The sequence below is a fragment of the Elgaria multicarinata genome, chromosome 1, assembly GCF_023053635.1.
Source record: "Elgaria multicarinata webbii isolate HBS135686 ecotype San Diego chromosome 1, rElgMul1.1.pri, whole genome shotgun sequence".
Classification (NCBI taxonomy): domain Eukaryota; kingdom Metazoa; phylum Chordata; class Lepidosauria; order Squamata; family Anguidae; genus Elgaria; species Elgaria multicarinata.
In genome coordinates this window covers 143,304,862-143,329,800 of record NC_086171.1, presented here as the reverse complement: position 1 = coordinate 143,329,800, position 24,939 = coordinate 143,304,862, and the positions used below count along the sequence as shown (strand labels likewise).

The 24,939-nt window shown below is 40.1% G+C and overlaps 1 protein-coding gene across 1 annotated transcript in view; it reads left to right on the top strand.

Moving 5' to 3' along the window:
* Nucleotides 1–7,955: 7,955 nt before the first annotated feature.
* HOOK1 (hook microtubule tethering protein 1) overlaps nt 7,956–24,939 on the top strand; it is a 42,878-nt gene continuing 25,894 nt past the window's right edge. Inside the window, exons 1-5 of the mRNA XM_063138252.1 lie at nt 7,956–8,271; nt 19,718–19,803; nt 22,044–22,116; nt 22,348–22,398; nt 24,078–24,210. Coding sequence (XP_062994322.1) covers nt 8,221–8,271; nt 19,718–19,803; nt 22,044–22,116; nt 22,348–22,398; nt 24,078–24,210 — 394 coding nt within the window. The 5' untranslated portion in view covers nt 7,956–8,220. The remainder of the gene's footprint in view (nt 8,272–19,717; nt 19,804–22,043; nt 22,117–22,347; nt 22,399–24,077; nt 24,211–24,939) is intronic.

Here is a 24,939-nt window from a genome sequence, read left to right as displayed (position 1 = left end):
ATTCAGCCAGCAAATGGGACAGCAAATATTTCAAAGCTCCATTTTATATATTAAAAAATGCCTTGTCCATACAAGCCTAGCATGTCAAGGAGAAGAAGCCAGCCTAGCTTTCTCCTTGATATGCTATATGCCTCAGGTTATAAAGGAATCTTATATATTACATCTCCCACCTGCAATATGAAGTGATACAATTATTTAATTATTTTAAAGGGTTTTTAACCCACCTTTCAGGGTGCACTGCCCACACAAGGTGGCTTACAATATTACAAAAACATGGATATACAAATTAAAATTAAATACACCCACATGGAGCTGCTGCTAATTATTTTTAAGAACCAAATGCAGATTGGAATAAATGTGTCTTTATTCATTTATTTATTTATTTATTTTAAAAGCAGCAGTAATGAGGGCATATCTTTTTTGCTAAGTGTAAGCCGCTCCGAGAGCCTTTTTTGGCTGAGGAGCGGGGTATAAGTATGATAAATAAATAAATAAATAAATATGTATCTCCCTGGCGAAGGAGTTCCAAAGGTGTGATGCCACCACGGAGAAAGCCTTGTTCCTAGTACCTGTCAGCCTAATGGCTCTTGTGTGTGCATACGTATTATATGTATTATATATACAATCAAGCAATAGAGATATCACATACCTATGAAATTTAAGCTTACAAAAACAGGGCTCAGGTATATGGCGACCATATAAAAAGGAGGACAGGGCTCCTGTATCTAACAGTTGTACAGAATAGGGAAATTCAGCAGGTGTCATTTGTATGCCTGCAGCACCTGGTGACATTCCCTCTTCATCACAACAGTTAAAGCTGCAGAAACCCCAGGTGACCAGATACAAAAGAGGGCAGGGCTCCTGCAGCTTTAACTGTTGTAATGAAGAGGGAATGTCACCAGGTGCTGCAGGCATACAAATGAGACCTGCTGAAATTCCCCTTTCTGTCCAACTGTTAAAAGATACAGGAGCATTGTTCTCCTTTTTGTATGTTCACCCTACTCAGGTATATGCTTTGCAAAATTTCAGGAGTTTGTATCCGTTGCAAAAATTGCTTGAATCTGGTGCCAATGCAAGACATTTGGTACTCACCCAGAATTAGATGCAAACCCAGTACAGGTTTCCACAAAAAGAGCACAAGTATTGTAATCTGTAGAAGTAGATGGTATGTTGTTGTTCTTATTGTCTGTTAGGGTATACTAACTCCCTTGGATCAAGTACATGCAAGACCCAGCAGTTGTCCTCCTCTGAGGAGGAGATCTTATCAAGTTCAGGTTTGAGGCATTGCATGGGCTGGCCCTGAAAGTGCCTGACTTGGACTGACAATATTTGGGTTTAAATCTCTGCTCAGCCAGGAAGCTAATACGGTGCCTGTGGCGTTACACCCCACAAGTCAGTTCCCTAATGTATGTCTATAATTTGTAAATCTGTTGTGTTTAGAATGTTGACCTGAGTGGGTGGAGACTGAATATCTTAGGAGGGGGAAGGAAGATATATAAGGGAATGACTGAGGCGATAAGGGGGTGTTTTTTAAAGTACTTTGGTTCGAGGGAGAATTAGAGGATCAGGGTAAAGAGGGTTGTCTTTTGAGTGTAGTGTGCAGATAGTTGGTGTATATTAAACAATCCTGATAATAAAGAACGTTCAAGAATGAAGGTGTGAGAGAAAGGAAAGCTTGTGTATGAGAAGAGAGAAAGGATTGGATGTGAGGTTTTAACAAGGGTCTGAAAAGTTTTATTATGAAACAAAGTTTGTGAACATTGAAATAAATTTTTATTCGGTTTGTTTTACTACCACTAAAATCCCACGTGTCTCCTTGGCATTTATCATCTGCAGTTATATACATATAACACCCGTTCTGACATTAATTCACCATCAGCACATATAATTCACAGCACATTATTTTATTCCTGAAATTATTCATGTTTAACCCCTTTCTCCACATAGTTTGTATAAAGGTGGTGTTTGTCCCTCACCTCAGGCTCATAAAGTGGTGGCACTTAGCTTGAGCAGGGAGTGTCCGCGGACAGGCCTGTTGTAAAAAGCCTGTGATGTGGCAGTGCCCTTGGGCCATTCTCTCTCTCTCTCTCTCTCTCTTACACACACACACACACACACACACACACACACACACACACACGGCTGTTGTAGATAAAATTCAGTAATACCACAAGTCACCCAGAACTCCTTGGCATATATGTATGAATGAGAAGGATTGTGCAAACTTTATAAATATAGTTGCATGCACTCACTGAAATTGTAAGCTCTGGGTGGGAGGTGGGGGATAGTTTGGGCTTCTTGTGTTTTTCATAACATTGCATTTGTTTCATAATATATGCATTTGTGGTGCATAAAAACATTGCTACTAAAAATGCCCATATCCGTCTCCAGCTGAATGAGAACTCGCCAAATTCAAGACAAAAGATTTGTAGCCCACCATTCCTGCAGAGAGCTCAGGACAACAAACATGGTTTCTTACTCTCCCCACACCCATTTTATCCTCAGAGTTTCATGACTGAGTGGAGATTTGAACCCAGGAGATTTGACACACTGCCCACTATACTACAGTGTCTCTCTCATTAGAATTTTTCAAAGAAAGACATATTTTTTTAAAGCTGTGAAAGAAAAGAAAAAAAATTAAACTGAATTCTGTCTACCGTGTAGTTTAGATAGCATGCAAGCAGTACTTATACAACTACCTGTGGTGACTTGGACATTTTGCCATATATTACCATGTGGAGAGGTGAGGTGAGTTCAACAGCAGTGGTTCAGTTCATCTGCTCACCAAACTCTCTCTCGCAAAATATTCTCATTTGCTGAAGGCTGAAGAAAGAGTGAACAGATGGTGCCACCCTCGGGGCTAACAAACTGACACTCTTTCGAAATAGAATTGATGGCAGTGTGTAAGGAAGGTATGAAGTCTATTATACAGCAACACAGTAATGCTTACCACCAGAAAAATAAAGAACAGAAAAGGGAGGGTGACAGTTATTGAGAATAGAAGAGGGTCAAGAGATTTAGAACCTCTTGCTTATTCTGTTTTGTACATGCTAAAACAAATTACAGGAACTTTGTATTTCCAAATGGATGGAGGAGAATGATGAGATTGCATATCCTTTGCCATGCCCCATCTAGTTTCACCATACCAACCCCCCCCCCAAATACCCTTCTCATATTTTCCAAACCATCACTAAATAACTTATTTTTATTATCATACACATTGAAACAATGGCTAGTCCTGAGTTTTTTCCAGCACAACTTGAGAAAAATATGTGGACTTCAGCACTGAAAAGCCTAGTTTTAGGGATGGATGGCTCTACTTAGTAACAATGATGGAGCGGAGGCAATTTCAGCATACTGTGGTGAATAACAACGATGCGTTCTCCTCCCGTGTTCATGAAGATGAGGCCTTAGAGGGCCAAATAACTGATTACCAAACAACCCACCTTCTACACAAAAGGCAAAGAACGGGTTGAGTGTGGAATGATCACAGTTGCTTGATAACCTGTTTATTCCCCCACCCAACTCTGAATTCTAGAGGTTGTTATATCATTAACATGCAATCCTATTCATGTTTAGACAGAAAATGTCGTACAGCTTCCAGCATTCCCATGTAGGACTTTTTTGTCTGTCAACATATGTACAGGATTGTGTCCTTAATAACTCAATGGAACCAATCATTCCCAATCCAGATTCAATGCAACTCTTAAGTACTCCCAGAAGAGACCAGGAAAAGCACCTATGGGAACATATAGCACATATAGACTATTGTTTGATAGAAAATGAATAGTCCTGTAACATATTTTGACCATCTTCACTGTAAATATAACCCTTTTAAATATACAAGTAAGGGTAGAATCCTATCCATATTTAAACATGTTGTTTAAGCATGTTGGTCCATAATTCCCATATTTAAACATGCATAGGATTCTGACCAAAGTGGTTGTTTTTCCAGATTAAGCTGATCTTCATCCTTGAATATATATTGAAAGTATTGCCTATTCTGTATTTCTCCATTTAAATTTAAATCATTTTTTTTGTTAGACATTAAAAAGAAATATCAGTGATGACATTTTCTAATTGTGTTCGTAGGATTCTCAGCCTGACCTTTTATTTTGTGTGGATTTTTTAAAAACAAAAATAAGCAATTAAAAACCACCCAGTCAATGCCAATGTTTTTATGCACCACAAATGCATATATTATAGAAATGCAATGTTATGAAAAACACAAGAAGCCCAAACTATCCCCCACCTCCCACCCCAAGAGCTTACAATTTCAGTGAGTGCATGCAACTATATTTATAAAGTTTGCACAATCCTTCCTTATTCGTACATGTATGGCAAGGAATTCTGGGTGACTTGTGGTATTACTGAATTTTATCTACATGATCCCTCACCATTGGTTATGCTGCCTAGGGCTGATGGGAGCTCTAAACTAAAGTAACTGGAGGACCACAAGTTGCCCACCCCTGTCTACAGGGATGGAAACCCTAGTCAATCAGAGTTCCTATCTCTATAGAGGAAGCTGTACATGTACAGAAGTGGTTCATTCTAAACTGATGCTGATGCTGATCATGCCAGAGGACTGGAAGATGGCCAATGTAACACCAATTTCAAAAAAGGGATCCAGAGTGGATCCGGGAAATTACAGGCCAGTTAGCTTGACATCTGTTCCAGATAAATTGCTTGAGAACACTATTAAAGACAAAATTAGTAAGCATATAGAAGGGCAGGTTCTGCTGAAGAAGAATTAACATGGCTTCCGCAAAGGTGGAAAGGCTTTCGCAATAGCTTCTCACTAATCTACTAGAATTCTTTGAAAGTGACAACAAACATGTAGACGGGGTGATCCGGTGGACATCATTTACTTGGACTTCCAAAAGGCTTTTGATAAAGTCCCCCACCAAAGTCTCCTGAACAAACTTAGCAGTCATGGAATAAGAGGAGAGGTCCTCTTACGGATCAATAACTGGTTAGAAAACAGAAAACAGAGAGTAGGAATAAATGGTCAATTCTCCCGACGGAGGGAAGTAAAGAGTGGGGTCCCACAGGGATCGGTATTGGAACCAATCCTTTTCAACTTATTCATAAATGATCTGGAATTAGGACTGAGCAGTGAAAAAAACCCCAACTTCAAGTATAACCTAATGGGATCTGAGCTGGCGGTGACCGAACAAGAAAGAGATCTTGGGATTGTGGTGGACAGTTTGATGAAAATGTCCACCCAGTTTGCTGGCCACTGTAAAGAAGGCAAACTCCATATTAGGCATTATAAGAAAAGGAATTGAGAATAAAACTGCCAGTATCATACTCCCTTTATACAAATCTATGGTGCAACCACACTTAGAATACTGCATACAGTTCTCGTCACCCCACCTAAAAAAGGATATTATAGAGCTGGGGAAAGTGCAGAAAAGGGCAATTAAAATGATTAAGGGGCTGGAGCATCTCCCCTATGAGGGAAGGTTACATCAACTGGGATTGTTTAGCTTGGAAAAAAGGAGGCTAAGGGGAGACATGATAGAGGTGTACAAAATAATGCATGATGTAGATAGGGAGACATTTTCTCCCTCTCTCAAAATACTAGAACCCAGGGTTATCCCATGAAGCTGATTGGTGGGAGATCCATGACAAATAAAAGGAAGTACTTCTTCACGCAGCGCACAGTTAAATTATGGAACTCATTTCCACATTATGTAGTGATGGCTACCAATTTGGATGGCTTTAAAAGGGAGTTGGATAAATTCCTGGAGGCGAAGGCAATCAATGGCTACTAGCCCTGATGGTTGTGTGCTATCTCTAGTATTCGAGGCAGTAAGCCTGTGTGCACCAGTTTCTGGGGAATGTGGGTGGGAGGGTGCTGTTGCACCATGTCCTGCCTTGTTGGTCCCTCGCCAATGGCTGGTTGGCCACTGTGTGAACAGAGTGCTGGACTAGATGGACCCTTGGTCTGATCCAGCATGGCACATGTTCTTATGCATCAGTCATGGTGACCAGCATGTTCCCTGTGGATACCAAACACATGAATACAATCACATCTCCTCTTTGAATAATTTCTTAATGCTATTATTTATCTTTGTCCTTTTTAAGATAGTTTCATTTGAGATATCTTATTGGCTCTATTGCACATTTCCCCTCATTAACTCTCATGACTCCTGCCCAGCTTTCCTCACATCTCTTATAGCCAACTGAAACATTGCCATTCACATTTCACAGTAATCTCTATGAACATTTTGGTTGTCTAGTTCCAGCCACATATGACCTAGATTTTAGAGATGAGACTGTGTACACAGCTCATACTGAAATAAACTGAAGTCAGTATATAACAAATAATCATACATAGGATGCCCCAAATCAGCCATTCCAAATGAGTGTAACTGAGACAAATCAGCAGCTGAATAAAACAAGACATTGCGGTATGATCCTTGTGTTGCTGTAGGGAAATTAACTGAGATGAACTTTTACTTCAGTGACTATGTTGACAGATAATAGTGGCTGAGCGTGCTTGTGACTCTAATCAAAGGTAGAGGTTTTAGGCTGCAGTGCTTTGCATAAACACAGAGGGCCTTATTTCTGAATAAATATGCTTAGGATAGCACTGTAAACGCAATCCTATGCATGCCTACTTAGACGTAATCCCTATGAAATTCAATGAGATTTACTCCCATGTAAACCTGAATAGGATTGCAGCCTAAGAGAGTTGTTGGGACTTAAGAAAATGTAATCTGTGCCCCATTCAGAAACAGACATAGATATAAAAAGAGACCAGGAATGATGTGGACGCATCCTAGATTGCTAAGATCAGATATATGGTTTGCTACAAAGTTAGGCAACGTCTAGAATCTGGAATTGTCTACAATTTTTTTTCTGAAAGTTAACTCCTCAATTTCTTATGCAAATCTTCTATCCAAAATAATATCATTATATTCATGCTGTAAAACTTTTGTCCGAAATACTATCTTCTTTATATTCTTAACAATAATCTTCAATATCTCTGAAACAAGGGACAACTGCAAAACGGAGAAGACAATACTGCATTTTAATGCCGGAAGCTCTATTATTTATTTTCTTGTTTTTAGGTTGCTGAATTTGTATCAAATAAGCAGGCTTATATATCTAGGCAAGACCTGAGAACTTCATCTGAGGTCATTTTCTGAGTGCCACCACTTAGGCCTTCTTTAAATGAGTTTTATAGCACACTCGTGGCTGACCACGGATGTTCACAGGTCATTCTAACACCACCATCAGCCTCTTGTGCGTCTCCCACTCCATTTTCTGGTTTTAGCGCTAAAAAATAAACCTCAGAAAACCACATTCTTCTGGGATGTATCGATATTTGTCGGGTTTTCCTGCCATGTGCAGGCAAAGTTGAGCTATAATAAAATTCCCTTTAAAACAAAACAAAACAAACCCAGACACAGCTGCCTTCCAGTTGTGTGCATTATGCGTTCCCCGCTTGAAGTGAGAAATGGGCAACCATTCCCCCCCTTAGTCCAGTATGTATTTGCTTGTTTATTTTTAGGCGTTTATTCCCTGTTCTTCAATCCTAACAGCGCTTCCAGAGCAACTAACAATCAAAAGCAACAACAGGGGGAAATATGTTTGAGGCAGGTGGCCCGCGGCATACAATTTTGTACGTGTCAGATATCGGCAGTGCATAGTGAGGAGAAAAGCCCTCATAAAGACGAAACGGTCAGCGAGGGGAGCCACGTTGGGCGGGCGGAGCACCCCGCGAAGCCTCGTAGGACAGTTGTGGGAGGAGCCCGGCGGGAGCGCGCCCAGCTTGTCATTGTCCGCTCGCAACTAGGTCAGGGAGGGAGGAATCCTCGTCGGAGCCACCAGTTCTTCAGGTTTCCTACAAGTGGCGCCATAGCAACTCCCGGTTGTGCCGCCCGCCCCCGTCTTCCCAATCGCCTCGCAAACCTACTTGATTGGACGGAATGCCTTGTTAGGCAACGTCGGCCTGGCTTCCCTAGCTCGTGATTGGTCGCTTCCCGCGTCAAACACCGAAACGGGCCCTCAGGGACGGGACAGATGGAGAGATGGGTGTCAATGTTAAGGTGACACAAGCGGCGGCGGTGGTAGCGGCAGCGGCGGCCGACACGTAACCTGCGCATTGTTCTGGGCGTAAGTGAGGTTGGTGCATTGTGCGTTCCGCAGAAGAGCGCGGCGACGGTGGCGCTGCTGCTGCTGCTGAGAGGGGAAATCGCCGCCGTCGCCATGGAAGAGAAACCGAACGACCAGCTGCTGTGCGACAGCCTCATTCTCTGGGTAAGTGACAAGAGGCCAGGCTGGGTGTGTGTGTGTGGGGGGGACCCCCTCCCCTCTCGCAGCGCTCTAATTGGGGCAGGAGGCACCCGCCGCCGCCATAGCAATCTTATCTGTCACAACCCCACGCCCACCCCTCGCCCTTAGGCTGCCCTTTCTCTCTCTCCCTTTAGCGGCCACTCACCTTTCGGGCTCTCCCGGGCTCCCAGCTGCCCCAGTTACAGGACAGATCCATGCACAGCCGTACAAGTATAAATGCCCTTCCTTACCTGAGAGTAAATTCCATTTCACAAAATGGCATGCCAACCTCCGAGTAAACGTGCCGTCAGGATTGGGCTGTAAATCCAATATGGAGAGCTGGAGGCTTAAGGCTGCATGTGTTCTGCCGCTTAGGTTTGTGGTTTTGTTTTGCACACCGCAAATAGAAATTCGACAGTGGCCCAATGACTTCTCTGCATGGTAGTGGCTCAAATCAGAAATCTTCTCCTGTATGGTTTGTGCCACAGCAACCTGTAAGTTTCCCTACAACCTTCAAATGCTTCCTGGATAGACTAACATGATTTTTGTCCTGTTAACCTACGTAACACACATCTAGGGTGCAGTCCTATGCATGTTTAAACAGAAAAGAGTCCTTAAACTCCCGGTCCGGAATGTTAAGAGCTGTAGGAATGTTTTCTGTCAAAACATGCATACAATTGTGTTTTTATTCTTTTACTGTACACATTTACTTGTCCATATAACTTCTGGTTTTGCCTATATATGCAGTTTCCTTTTTCCAGGGAAAGCAACAAAGAGTCCTATGGTACCTTGAAGTCTAACGAATTTATTTTAGCATAAGCTTTTCTGGACTAGAGTCCACTTCATGAGATGCATAAATGTGTTAGTCTTTAAAGTGCCACAAAGGCTCTTTGCTGGTTTTGCTACGTTTTAGGCATTTTTCCCTGGAAGTTGTACATTTTTTACCCCTTTTGTCATGTCATCCATGCCTGTCAGTGTGGCCATCTGGTGTCTCACAGTGGGCCACTCTCACATGTCCTCCCTAAAAGAGTGAGTGTGTTTTTGTACCCAATGTTTAAATGTACTTTTGAGTCTAGGGATGCTTCCAGTCCCACACCTCCTAGCACTACCAGCCAAAAGGCATTGTGGGCCTATCCAGTCTTTCCCTCCTCGATGGATTTCATGTAGTATGAAAAATACGGAAGAAGCAGTGGGAAAACATGCAAGGGTTACAAATGGAAAATGATATTGTTTAGACCCTACCCTCTCCCAATAAAAGTCAGTGAATGAGGCAGGGTGACATAGAAGAGAAGTCAAATGTATATTGCAACCAATATAGCTTTCACATTATCTTTATAGATCTATTAAAGCTTGTGTGGTGTTTATTTGTAAACATTTTCACTGTTATTTGCCTTGTCTTGCTAAATTATTGTTTTTGGGAATGCCTTCTCATCCTATATTCTTACATGGCTTATTTTTTCAGTGAGAGCACACTTTAAAAATGTTTAACATTACAAAGAGAAAAGCTCCAAGCAGGGTGGTCAGATGAAAAAGGGAATTTTTTTTAGACATCTGGTTGGCCGCTATGGGAACCAAGATAGGCCTTTGGTCAGATCTAGCAGGACTATTCTTATGTGCTTATGAATATTGACTTTGTGCCACATGGTTTATACAATCTGTGAGACTTCAATGGGCTTAAGCATGCCTTGGGCTGCAGTCTTATGCAGACTTACCTTAAAATAAGCGCACTGAGTTCCATGGCATGCACTCCTAAGCAAACATTTATAGGATAAAGCGGTACGCCTCCATGGGACTGGGCTGTGAGTTCTGTATTGCTCTTAGGGGCTTCTATTAACTCTTGTTGCAAATAATTCTGTCCAAAGAAAAACAGTCATTTATTTATTCATTTCATTTCTATACTGCCCAATAGCCGGAGCTCTCTGGGTGGTTCATCTCCCATGGATATTCACAGACCCACTTACACATTTCAGAATTTCTGGTTAGGAAAATAAAAAAATTAAACCCTCTCATCAAACTTTGTGGGGGAAATATATTTGGAAGAAAAATGGATGTAGGAATGCTTTCACGTTATAACATTGATAGGTAGCATTCAGTTATTTTCTCCACCTCTTATCCTGCTGCTCAGAACACCAGAAAGTAGACAAATCTGTCCTGTTCAAGTTGTAGGTCAGCCTTATTTTGTAAAATGTCATTGGTTGAATGCAAGAAATCCCTGTTCACAATCTAATAGCATTTGATGCTAATTTTAAACAAGCAACATTGAATCTAAAAGAGCATTTAATTCTAGTAAAGAATAAGCAAATCTGACAGATAGCCCAGTTCTATATGTGTTTACTTGGATGGATGTACCACTAAGTTCAGTGACATTTACTCTCAAACATTATATCCTATGCAGCTTGTTCCATATGCCTGTTTTTGGATGTATTTCCTACTGAGTCAAAGTAAATATGTTGAGGACAGCACATTAGTTGCTTTACCTGTTTCTTTGCTCTGATAAAAAGATTTTGCTGTAATTATGTATGTTGCTGACTCTTGCTTACAGTAGGATTTTCACTCCTTTCTATTACATAATGAAGAAGTTGTGTTTAGTAGTCAACCCTGTTCATTACTTGCTAAAAACCAAAGGTCGTTTCAAAAATGTTGTATGACCAATAAAACAGACATAGATACAGCTTGGTAATCAAAGGTGGATAATGGCAATAGGAGCAAATTTGTGTTAAACTGAACTCAGATGAAATCCAGAGTAGTAGTTTATATTAAATGGTGTCTGTGGCAGGTAACAGCTATCAGTTGTACAACGTAAGCTGCCATACCAACAAACCTAAATGGGTAGTGTATTTATCTAGACCAGGAAACAACATACAAATGGTTTCTGTCCCCCAATCTGGAAGAGAGAGTTTTGGGTTTTATTATAGGAAGCTGGGTCAAAGGACACGGATTTTAGGGTTATCTTGTATTGCAAGAAACAGACAGTAGTTTCTGGCTCCCCATTCTTTCAAATTGGTGCCTTTTTGAGTTATTGATGGGAATATACAGTAATGCACATCTTAATAAACACAAGCTACCACTTCAAGGAAAACATATTTGACATTTTGTTTTTCATTTCCTATTAACAGTAACTCACCAAAATCACGATACTGTCAAAAATAAACAAGTGTGCCCATAACTCAAAACCATTGATTAAAATTTCCCTATATTGCATCTTTAATTTTTAGGTTTCAAGTTTTTTATGAACTAATTAGGTGTCTGCGAGGAATTATGTGGTGAATACATTTGTGTGTGTGTCAGAGAGAGAGAGAGAGAGAGAGAATGAGAGAGAGAGAGAGAGAGAGAGAGAGAGAGAGAGAGAGAGAGAGAGATGTGTGGATTAGGGACTATATCAGCCAGCCAGTACAATGCATGGGAGAGTTTTTCAGTCCTTCCATGCATTGTATGTGGGAATTTGTAGGCCTTATGCTAAAGCAAGGGTAGGGAATCTTTAGCCTTCCAGATGCTGTTGGGCTCCAACTCCCATCAGCTCCAGGCAGCATATCCAATTATCATGGTGGCGGGGCTGATGAGAGTTGGAGTCCAGCAACATCTGGAGGGGTACAGGTTCCTGACCTCTAGGCTAAATGGAAGTGAGTATCAGGTCCAGTTGAAGATGTGAAGGGCTAACTCCCAAGAAAAAACCCTGTTTTTATCTGTTTTTCTGACCTTCACATCTCTATCCTTGCATCCCTTCAGCCTAATGGTTAGCTGGCAGCAAGAAGGAAATGCACATGGTTTTCCAGTCCTTCCCGTAAACCCCAATATTCATTTGCAAATCTAGGCTGCTCTACAAGTATGCAAAAACAGACTTTCTTTCTGGATAACCCCATTCCACTGCTGTGCTGGTTGGCACAGTGCCACTCGCTTTGCTACCAAAGGGAATGGATGTTTCCTACTACTTTGTATAGGTTGCTGATTTTTTTTAATTCTTCCCCAAAGTACTAGTTTGTAAAGCTTAACAGTATTTACAGCCATATGTTGCCTAGTCTGTACAGATTTAATTCTTAATTATTTATTCTTGATGAGGAAAGAAATTAAGTGCTTTATATTTGAATCAGTTCTTAACAGATAACTGGAAACTAAGGCTGTATTTTAGCAGAACTTCTACTAGTACCTGTCCATATTTAATTGATGCCACAATGGCATACAATTCGAGGCATCTTCTCTGTACCTACTCTACAGAAAATTATCTTTTTCATTAGGGGCATATTTCCCTTTTTCAATTTAGCTTCTCTCTGAAAGCAAACAGAACATCTGAATCCTGATTTCTTGGGGTCAGGTTTACATCCCATCTCCTTACCCTTGGACAAATTTAGTCCATATTTTCTAATAGATAAATATAAACTTCTCCTGTTGACCTACAAAGCTTTTCACTGTCTAGCTCCTTCCTATCTCTCCTCTCTCATCTCACACTACTGCCCCGCTTGTGCTCTTCGCTCCTCTGATGCCATGTTTCTCGCCTGCCCAAGGGTCTCTACTTCCCTTGCTCGGCTTCGTCCATTTTCTTCTGCTGCCCCTTATGCCTGGAACGCTCTTCCAGAACATTTGAGAACTACAAGTTCAACCGCAGCTTTTAAAGCTCAGCTAAAAACTTTTCTTTTTCCTAAAGCTTTTAAAACTTGATTTTGTTCTGACTTTATACTGTTAGTTTTACCCTACCCAGTGCCTGTTTACCCTACCCTGTGCCTGTTTGCTTTCTCTTCCCCTCCTTATTGTTTTATTATGGTTTTATTAGAATGTAAGCCTATGCGGCAGGGTCTTGCTATTTACTGTTTTACTCTGTACAGCACCATGTACATTGATGGTGCTATATAAATAATAATAATAATAATAATAATAATAATAATAATAATAATAATAGAAGATTTAAAAGGGGTGATCAATACTTGTGAATGTGCATTTCTAATCAGGAAGACGACTTCGGATGTAGAGCAGCATGTGGAATCATGCTCAGTTGCCTAAGAAGAAACAAGTTTATGAAGATGTAGGAACACTAGTAGGAGCAGATTAACAAAAATAAATGTGGTATAAGCCATGGTAGAAGATAGACTGATATGTAGCAGAGGACTACCTAGCTCCATCTGGTTGCTGCTGGACTAGGTGGACATTGATGTAATCCTGCTCCTTAGGTTCTTAAGCAAGAGTCCATACTCTGATCACTTAACATGGTCTTAACAGTTAAGATAGCCTTAACTAAAAAGAAATCCCAGGTATTCTTGATTTGTCAATCTAGTCTATTCATGGACCATGTTTATTATTTTCTAGTAAAAATAAAAATAGACCTTACAACAGTGAGGTCAACCTAGAGCCCATGTATACAGTGTGAGCCAGTACCAAAGAGAATTCCAGCCGTATTCTTATCACTGTTGTGAGTGTTGGATAGGAAGTTGTCAAAGAGGCATACACACGTTAAATGTTATTGATCCTGCAGTTTGTATTAGTATATTTATTTGTTAAATTTCTCTCCCGCCTTTCCACCCAAATAGCGCTCATGGAAGATTATAATAAAATCAAGATTAAAGTGAAAACTTAACTAAAACCTAACATGAAAATGAATCAATTAAAAATACAATTTAAAAGTACAATGAAAGAAATAAACAGTACCCAACCAGTTAAAAAACCCTTCAGCAGTAGACCAGCTTATATGCAAAAGGCCTGGCTGAATAAAAACATCTCTGCTTGCCAGTGCAAGGACAACGGATATGGAGCCAACCTAACCTTCCTTGGCCAGGAGTTCTATAACATAGGAGTAGTCATGAGAAAGACCAAGAGAAAGGCCTCCCCCGAAGATCTTAAAACCTGGGCATGCCTGTATGAGAGAATGTGGTCTTTTATATAGCTGGATCCCTAATCCTACAGGCTATCTATAACCAGCACTTTGAATTGTTCCTGGAAACAGATGGATAGTCAGATGGGTAAATAATTTATAACAAGGGGGTCATATACTGCCTGTAACTGCCCCTGATCAACAGTCTGGCTGTGCCATTCTGGACTAGCTGAAGTTTCCAAACATTTTTTAAAGGCAGCCCTACATAGAGCATATTTCAGTATTCCAATCTTAACTTTGTATCATCTTTTTCTATTTGTGGTTTTAACAAAGTGTAAAAGATTACTCCTATATAAAAGCTTTTGCTATTTATTTTAAAAACATCAATGTACTAATGCTATTGTTTGAATCGTAGTGTATGGTGTGTAACTTTTGAATTGTGCATTAGATACATGTCTTGTAGATCTAGGTGTCCTCTTTTATATTACAAAACTAAAAATAAACTTATATCTGCCTATCAAGGATCAAATACAACTTCTTCTCATGTCTAATAAAAACAGAATAGTTAAATTTATATCCTTTTGGGGGTATCACTGGAGTAACAAAATAGTAAAACATGTTTTCCTTTTTTTTTATTTGTAGTTACAGTTGGAAATAATTTTACTAAGTGAAACTTTGATATCTTCTCACGCGCATTTGTAGACTGTTCTGTTACTAGCTGTGTATGACCTATTAAGAAAGGTAGAAGCTATTTGGTAGTATAGATTGTAATACTTTGTAATTTAGAATTGCACTGGAAGAAACACAAAAGATTGCTTCATGTGTCTTGGTTATCTTTTAACCAATAAGGGGTAGCCCTGGGTAGTGCGTATATGTGTGTGCTTATGAATGTAAGAACAGAATCAAATATGTGAATGCAGACCTGGAGAGTTACCATGCGGATGTAGTAAAGATGGAAAAGTTTGCATTGTGCATGTTTAGAATAATCTCCAAAATTATTCGACGTCAGAGAGGTTTTGTAACATTGCCATATGCACTTCATTAATATTCATATGCCTATGAGAATGCAATTACACACAACAAAAATAATTCAGAATTTGACAGGTAAGACAAAAAACAAAATTTAGCTTAATATCTAATTAGCCTAAAATATACCTAGGCAAGCCAGACCTCATACGTTTATAATTCAAAGTATTAGGTGAACTGTGTTCCAGTGTGCTTAACGAATGAGTCTACTTGTCTGCTAATCCTAATTAGCTACTTCTATTCAAGGAGACACCAGTTTATATAAAGAATTATTGCCTGCTGTAAGATTCACTGAGGCTGCAGCCTATACTCACTTACCTGGGATTAAGTCTCTTTAAACTTAATGGGGCTTCTTTCTGAAAAGACATGTATAGGATTGCACCATACAACTGTGTTTACTACTTCTTAAAACCAGGACTGCAACCTATAGACCTTTTTTGTTATTATTTAGAAAAAAACATATCCTGCCCTTGAGCTATAAAAGTCTCCAGGGCAGCATACAAAATAGATTAGAAACAAATACAACTATTTGTAATAAAACCAGAATAATATTAAAATAAAAGAACTGAAAAGACCAAGGAACTGAAAACTTAACAAACTATTTGTAACTGCAGGGTACAAAGTTAAAAACAATTCCAAAGCCTGGACAAATAAGAATACTTCAACCATTCATAAGTCTTCTGCAAGCATACAATCAGACCTGGTGACAGTGGCTTGCCCCTCCTCTTGCAGCCGACATGGTGGGGCAGAAGAATGAGGGAGAGAAATGAGAGTGCCAGAGAGAGAGAAAGGGAGGCCCCACTCACTTTTGGCTCTGGGCTCACCCATCACTGGCTTCCACCCTGCCTACAGCTGGTATACATCCCCCAAGAAAAAATGGTTTCTCACTCCTGACCTAGGGTTTACCGATCCCTAAAAATCCCTGTCACATGTCTCAACCCACTATGCTTTTGATGGCCAAAGGATATGGAGCAAGGAGTACACTGACAATTATATAGGATGGTCAGGCTTATGTTGAAAAAGAAGGCAGTCCTCCAAACCACCTGGCTTGAAACCATTCATGGCTTTCAGCTGGTGGATTCAGCTGCATTTTGCAGTAGCTGATGTTTCTGAATACTTCTCAAGTGCAGGAACACATAGAGTGTGTTGCAGTAATCCTACCTGGATGTTACCAGATCTGCTTTTTCCAGGAAAGGATACAGCGGGCACATTAGTTGAAGCTATACAAAGGCACTCCTGGCCACAGCAGCAACCTGAGCATTGAGGAGCAAAGCCAGGTCAAGGAACACCCCCAGATTATGAACCTGATCTTTCAATGGGAATGCATCTCTACTCAGATTAGGTGATACTCCTAGTCCTGGATCAGTTTTCGTACTTACTAGCAGCCCCTAGTTATTGGAACATACAATGTGATTGTATGTTCCACAATATACAATCACATTGTATGCTGTGGAATATACTTCTGAGTAAACATGGATACAATTAGGCTGTAATACTTATGCTTTAGGAAAGACAGGAGATTATATGTAACTTTTTGGGGGTCAGTGGGCACATTTGGAATTTTGCAATAATATCATAGGCATTCTTAAAAATGACTGACGTGGGAGGAGGCGATTGCCCATTCACAACATTTATTTCCCAGAATGCAAACTGGTGAGTGTAAAAAAAGAAAGAAAGGTAACTTTCCCAAGAACCTAAGTACAAAGCAAAGGTGGGTGTATGAGCTACAAAACACAAAACCATTCTTTTCAACTCAAATAAAGATGGCTCTGGAAAGCAAAACTTATCCTTGCAGCATTGCCAGCCTCCAGTTAATTTTTTAAAAAATTAAAAATACAACTTAAGAAAATAAAAAACAGGAAGGGCAAAGAGCCTGGTACACACCAAGAAGAGGGTCCATGGGCACATTGGAGCCTACGCTGCACCACATTGGGGACCCCAGAGTAAGGGATTTCTCACCCAGGTCCAGTTCACTCTGAGCTGACCATTGTGAATGTGACCTCTGCTGTGGATGAAGTAGGGCCCTGGGGGAAAAGTACTTGCCCTCCCCAGAGTAGTTCCAGTGTTTCAAGTTGGCAGCTGCCCTCACTCCTTGCTGTACATCTGGATCCATCTTCAATGAGCGGAAGGTACTATTGAATTGGAAAATGTCTAGTTAAGCACAGAAGTTAAGCATAGCTTGTTTATGTGTTTAAATTTCTATCCTGCTTTCAGTCATATGACTTACAAAACATAAAATAAAATAGCATATTATAAAAAGAATTAAAAACTGTATAAATGAAAGCAGGAGAATATACTGAAAACTTCCAATTGGCAAAAGCTTTATGAAACAAATGTTTTAAAAGTCCATTTGAAAAGACCAAGTGAGCAAACCTTGCATATTCCTCCAGGGAAAGAGTTCAAGAGCACAACATGCCAGCCCTGAAAATGGGGTGTGCTCATTCGTAATGAAACTTTGCATTCTTTAGTGGTAGCACCTGAATAAACTATTCAGTCAATCTCAATTGCAAGGGATAGGAGGAGGCTGTTTAGGGCTTTAAATGGGGATGGGAACCTCTGTCCCCTCCCCCTCATCTATAATCAGAGACCCCCCTCTCCCCTGCTGGAAGTTAAACTTTTTAAAAAGCCCCCATTTCTGACAGTGGAGGCTTTAAAAAGCTTACAGTGTGTGAGAATCACCCCTCCCATGCTGCATTTAGGATTTTTAAAAGCCTCCATTGTCACAGAAGCTTTTTAAAAGTCTGACTGCAGTGGGGATGAGTTAGTGTGTGAGTGAATGAGACACTGGCAATCACATTGGGGTGTTCTCAGTGCTGGAATGCAGTCTCCAACATGTTTGCCTAGAACCAGCTTGTCCCTTGGGCAGAAAAGGGTTCTCCACCCCTGGCTTTAAAGATCAGAAGCAGAATCTTTAATTTAGCCCAGAAGCAAACTGACAACTAAAGAAGACCAAAAATAATGAGGCCCAGTATTGGGCAAAAGGCAGGATACAAATAATAATAATAATAATAACAACAACAACAACAACAACAACAACAACAACAAACCACCACCACCACCACCACCACCGCCACCACCTAGCTAAGAGTGAATTCTACACCAGTTGAAATCACAGAATAGATTTTTGGGGGGAAACTATATGCACTGCATTGTAGGAATCTATTTCAGTGATTACCTGAAATTAATCTCAGTATTGTCAGAGCTGCCTTCAAAAGCTAGAAATGTGTAGGTTTAGAAAAAATGTTTACTAATAACAGGGCACGTCTGTTAAGGCATCAGCCTGAGCTTCCAGTTTCTTGACTTTGCAGACCTTGAGGCAACATGAATTAGCCTTAGCTCTGGTCTTAAGCCAGCAGGTTTTGTTTTTATCGTTGAATAAACATCTTAATTTTGGTGCATTTTGAAAGACTGTGTCTAGCAGTGGTGTCAGTTCCTTTCAAGTGTAGAGGGCTTAGTTTTGTGGCAGTGATTAAAGGCGCAATCCTATCCATGTTTAGACAGAAAAAAAGCATCCTACAACTGGCTAGGGCATGCTGAGAATTGTCGGGTGTGTGTGTTTCTATTTAAAATATATAGGATTGCACAACTGGAAGTGAATTCCATAGATCCAAGCTTCAATGTTCTTTTTTTAACAGAAAGAAAGAAAGAAAATAAACACTGGTGGGATAACCTACATGTTCGCTTGCATGTGGTTCCAGTGTGACGAAATGTTTCTCTCACATGTGGGTTTTAGAACTACATTCATTGAATGCTACAACATCTAACCATAAAAAGCCTAGAAACTCATCACTGTGTGGGCAGTTTTCAGTAAGACATGAGCACTAATATAAATTATGTTATGCAAGTGTAAGGGACCTCGGTCGAAATGCAGCTGTGTTCACTGGCATGACAGGTTTTCAAGGGAATCCTGTGGCACTAGCCAACACTATTGGTGTTGCGCTAGAGGTTCTTTACGCTAGCGCACTGTATTTTATGTTCGTTTCAAAGTTTCCACAAGTTCTACATCTTGGTCTTGCATAGAAGTCTTCCTATTACTTAGTTTTTAAAAAAATATTTGTGGTTGTGGTGGGGGAGATAAAGGCCAGGAAGCAATAAATAAGCACTTTGTCATAAACATTGTATTCATCATTCTAAAAGTAGTTATATCATAATAAACTAAAGTATTGTCTGAATACGGAATTGTTTATTTTCTCCATGTATTTTGGGGAAAATGCAAAAAAAAAGATCCTTAAGAAGGGTTATGCATTTTTCTGGGCTTCACATCTGTATTTTCATGTTTGTCTAAGCAGCAGTAGTGAGATTTTTTTTTTAATTATTTCATTTATATCCAGCTTTTTTTTTTCTCTTGCAAGAAATCCATGCAGGTCTTACACGGTCCTCCGTTCTCTCGGTTCTCTCCATTTATCCTCACAATAATCTTATGGGGTAGATTAGGCTGAGAGTCAGTGACTGGTCCAAAGTCACCCAGTAAGTTTCATAGCTAGTGAGGACTAGAACCACCAGCTTAGCAGGTTTTATATATATATATATATATATATATATATATATATATATATATATAATACTTATGTGCAAGTCTCAGAAATATTTTTCTTGTTATCCATCTAGTTGCAGACATTTAATACTGCTGAATCCTGCAGAGAAGTTCAGGACTTAACTAATGGTGTTGCCATGGCACAAGTACTTCATGAAATGTAAGTTAAAGTATGTGTATTGAGTTATTTTTGTTTTCTTATATATATTTCTTTGTTTTTCTCTGGAGCAGCTGCTTGGACTTAAGAACCTTTCCCTGCTGAGCAGGGAGAAAAGGAGCCAAGCCTTCCTTAAAATATCCCAGAGGATGGTATGGGCAATGGAATGGATCCACTCCTATCAAGGAAGATACACTGCCACATTTTTATTGCATGCCCCACTTGTAAAGTCAGATTAGCATAGGAAAGTATGGCTGGGTGGGGAATCCTGGGAGCTGTACACCTTTTTCTGCCTAAACATGCATGGGAATGTGCCCTTAACTATATGAATTATATTATTATTTACAATATTTATATACCGCTCCATCTCTAAAATAGATTCTGGAGAGGTGAAAATAGGAAAGATCACTGGGTTGTGTCCAATGGTGTCCCTCCAGTGACAGAGCATTATTTGTCCCAATGGAGGATTCCATCAGTGAAATGAGGGAGATTATTTTTGCGATTTCCCCCTGCACCCTCACATCCCATCACACCCAGAGGATTAGGAGAATGTTCAGAACAGCATGATGAAGGAGAGAGAGGAGATCAGTAAAAACAGCTTCTCTCCCTTTAGCTTCCCATTCTAGGTCTCCTTTCAATATACTGTTCACTGAACTGCTCTTGCCAGAACCAATCCAAACAAGAGCCTTTAGTACCAAAAGAAATACCTTCTGCAAGAGAAAGAGATTTGTTTTTGAATGCAGTATTTGTTTTTGAATGCTTCCCTCCCTATCCCACTGACAGAATCATCCACTGGATCAAGAGCATTGCGTCAGCAGAGGGACACCACTGGATGCAACTCAGTATACTTTGCCTTACAAATCATCACTGTCTATGTACCTTTGTAATAGAAACTGGGCTGGAGCTCAGTAGTGAACTTCAGTGATTTTGCAGTCTGTAAAAGAGGATGTGTGTCTATCTATCCTTCTGTCAGTGCCATAGCTCTTGACACCTGAAACTTGCCACCTTGGGGTTATTTTTTTAAAAAACACATATTATTATTATTATTATTATTATTATTATTATTATTATGCTTTTTATTTTTTATTGTGAATTTATCAAGAGAGAACAGAAAACAAATCATGGGTGGAAATAAAAGAACAAGCATTACATGCCTAGGATACACCATTCATAAAAAATAAAAATAAAGAGGGGGGAGAGTTATGCATAGGTTTCAAGAAAAGCAGACCAAATATCCATGTATTTGTCTACTCGCAAGTGGCATCTATCACACGTTCAAATGTTGATAGCGTTGTTAAATCCTCAGTCCAGGTGAAAATTTATCCTTCCAACGTGATAATATCAGTATTTTAGCTGTTAGAAGGGCTCGGAAAATCCATTTGCACTGACCATGCGTTAACTTCCAAGAAACCAGCAGGTAGTTTAGGAGCACATGCACATCATTCCATATTAAAGGCTGTTTCAGTACAAAGTTTATCCTTATTATGACCTCCTCCCAAAAGGGGGCAACTATTGGGCATTGCCACAACATATGGATAAAAGAAGCATTAGGTGCATTACATCTCCAACAATTTCTGTTTTTAACTTTTGTAAACCGCCCAGAGAGCTTCAGCTCTGGGGCGGTATATAAATGTAATAAAATAAATAAATAAATAAATAAAATTATGCAAATTAGATTAAAGAGGTGTTGTGGAGTCCAATAAACCCGAAACCATTTTCATTTTATTTTTGCTGAATAAGACCTAGGCTAAGATCACTGGGAACCTCAGGTACAGATGCTAAGACAACTATCCCTTGATTACTCAAGTAGGACTCTCCAATTCTCTATTAATTAATTTAAATGTGCCCATGTGGTTGAAACCTGCAATAACACCACTAGGGGCAGATTATCCTAACCAGCACATAGCCTTGCAGTCCTTACAGTTTGAAGCCAGGGAGATTAGTAGGTGAAAGGCAGAAGTATAATTCTGCCCCCCTCCCCATTGCTGTGGGTCAGCCCCTACTTATGGGAATGGAGTGAACAGAGCCTTTTCTTAGGGAACTGTAGGGATGCAGTATAGTGGAGCTGTGCCTAGGGGTGCCAGCGAGCATGGCTTGACTCAGACAGGATGGGCGCAATGTGCCCAGCTCAGCCATATTAGTTTTTTGAAGGCTTTGCTGTATCAAACTAAGGGCTATTGCAACCCATGTGAAACAGGGTCTGTTTACTAGCATTTAATAAATTTAGATTAATTTTATTCTAGTGATGCTGCCTGGTTTGACAAAGCTTGGCTAAGCCGTATTAAAGAAGATGTTGGTGACAACTGGAGATTAAAGGTAATGAAAAACATAGTTATAAATTTACATAGGGTAAGAAACTCTTTTTGTTGCTGTAAAAGGCCAAACTACGTGCGGCACCAAAGATGTGTGATCAGAATATGCAATGTCCTCATTTTCATTTAAAAGCAAGGGGAGGGGGAATTGGATTAGATCAGTAATGCTGGGGTAGTGGAAATTTGGAAAGTGAATTTTGAATTGTAACCAATATTTTATTTTAAACATTCTTAGGCTAGCAATTTGAAGAAGGTGCTTCAAGGAATTATGGATTATTATCATGAGGTATGAAAAAAACAAACACAGCAGCTGTTGAAATATCCCATTTTTTCTTGCTATAGTCAAAGCCAACATATCAATTTGTAGAACATTTTGCAGCCTTTTAATAAAATCTGCTCATAGTTGATCTTTCTTTGTTGTTTATGTAAAAAACTCTGTAAATCTTGTTTGGGTAGGGTTATCCACATGATCTGTAAGTTAGTTTTATCCAATCAACTCAAACTATCTAATTCAGTAGGGATTTATGAGATACATTTATCTGAAAGGAGAGGTTTAAAATAAAATAGCATACTTATTTACCTTTTTGTGTGTTTGTCAGCAATTGTAGCACAGTATGTGCTGCCGAAATGTCAGTGCTGCTTTGTCTTCCCTTTTCAGCAGCCTGGTATTCCAGATCTCTGCTACAGACAATTCTCTTATGCATGCACTGCTTCATTTTCAGTTGAGTTACCAGCATCAGCTTGCCCTGATGTTCTTGGGTCAAGGACCTGCTGGACCCTGAGAACTCTTGCAGGTTGCCCCCCCCCCGTCCTCACAATTGCTTCCTTACTCCCTGTTCCCCTCAGTCATCAACTAGTGGCTGATATGGATCAGGGTCCAGATTTTTAAAAAAGGTGTGTGTTTCATTCCAGTTGTTTATCCAAAAAAAGCTAGAGATTTCTAATGTTTCTATCTTCAGTCCATGGGCTCATCTACACCAAGCAGGATATTCCATTATGAAAGTGGTATATAAAAGGCAGGAGCTACACTATTGCTTTACAGTGGTACTGAAGTGCACGGACAACTGTTGGGGCCCATGACACATCTACACCAAGCAGGATATAACACTGTGAAAGTGGCATATGGTATGTGTCAACGGGCTCCAACAGTTGTAAGTGCACTTCAATACCGTTTATAAAGCAGTAGTGTGGCTCCTGCCTTTTAGAATCATAGAATCATAGAATCATAGAATAGCAGAGTTGGAAGGGGCCTACAAGGCCATCGAGTCCAACCCCCTGCTCAATGCAGGAATCCACCCTAAAGCATCCCTGACAGATGGTTGTCCAGCTGCCTCTTGAATGCCTCTAGTGTGGGAGAGCCCACAACCTCCCTAGGTAGCTGATTCCACTGTCGCACTGCTCTAACAGTCAGGAAGTTTTTCCTGATGTCCAGCCGGAATCTGGCTTCCTTTAACTTGAGCCCGTTATTCCGTGTCCTGCACTCTGGGAGAATCGAGAAGAGATCCTGGCCCTCCTCTGTGTGACAACCTTTTAAGTATTTGAAGAGTGCTATCATGTCTCCCCTCAATCTTCTCTTCTCCAGGCTAAACATGCCCAGTTCTTTCAGTCTCTCTTCATAGGGCTTTGTTTCTAGACCTCTGATCATCCTCGTTGCCCTCTTCTGAACACGCTCCAGCTTGTCTGCGTCCTTCTTGAATTGTGGAGCCCAGAACTGGACGCAATACTCTAGATGAGGCCTAACCAGGGCCGAATAGAGAGGAACCAGTACCTCACGTGATTTGGAAGCTATACTTCTATTAATGCAGCCCAAAATAGCATTTTATATACCGCTTTCATACCACTTTCATAGTGGAATATCCTGCTTGGTATAGATGAGCCCCAAGTAACCCTTCACAGAGTGATCCCTACCACCACCACATATTATGAAATTATATCTCAACATTTCCTTTGGTTTCCATTCTACAGTTTTTGGGCCAGCAGATTTCAGAAGATCTCCTTCCTGATTTAAGCCAGATATCTGAACATTCTGACCCAGTAGAGTTGGGCAGGTTACTGCAGCTCATTTTAGGCTGTGCAGTCAATTGTGAAAAGAAACAAGGTAAATGTTTTCCTTTGAACAAACAGTTCATTTTATCATATTTTTATAGCTCAGTGATTAATAGATGGCATAAATAACTTGTGAAGTCGTTTGCATGAATGAAACTGAAAGTGTTTACTCCTTCCTTTCTATGTGATGTACCATATCTGATGAAATAACATTTTAAAAAATAATAAGTTTCAGAACTTCATCTGAGTTCTCAGTTTACATCTTTGTGTTAATGAACTGGATTATATCTTTCCATGTATAATCATCATAATCATAATAAAAGACGATGTGGATCTGTCTGACTGTAAACTTAGGCACTGAACCTAGATTTGAAATTTGGCATGCATACTAAGGGGACCATAGTGGTGTGCATCTCAGGGTTCTTTGGGTTTAAAAATGCATTACTTATCTTTGATTTTAATGTTTCTCTGTGTTGGAAGCCTCTGTGTTTGATTTTAATGTTTCTCTGTGTTGGAAGCCTGTGTTGGAAGCCTTCATCTTTAGTCACTAGGTGGCAGAATTCCCTAGCCAGTACAAAGCTTTGCAGTCAATATAGTTTGAAACTTGGGGGAGAGTCATCTGAGGGACAGACTTATACTGCTTCCCCTCCCTCCTGCTGTGGGGCAGCCTTCCTTTCAGGGAAATGGAATGCACAGACTCCTTCCTTCATGGACTATAAAGGTGCACCAATGAAGGGGCTGTGTCTAGGGGTGTTTCACTCATATGGGGTGAGTCCAATGT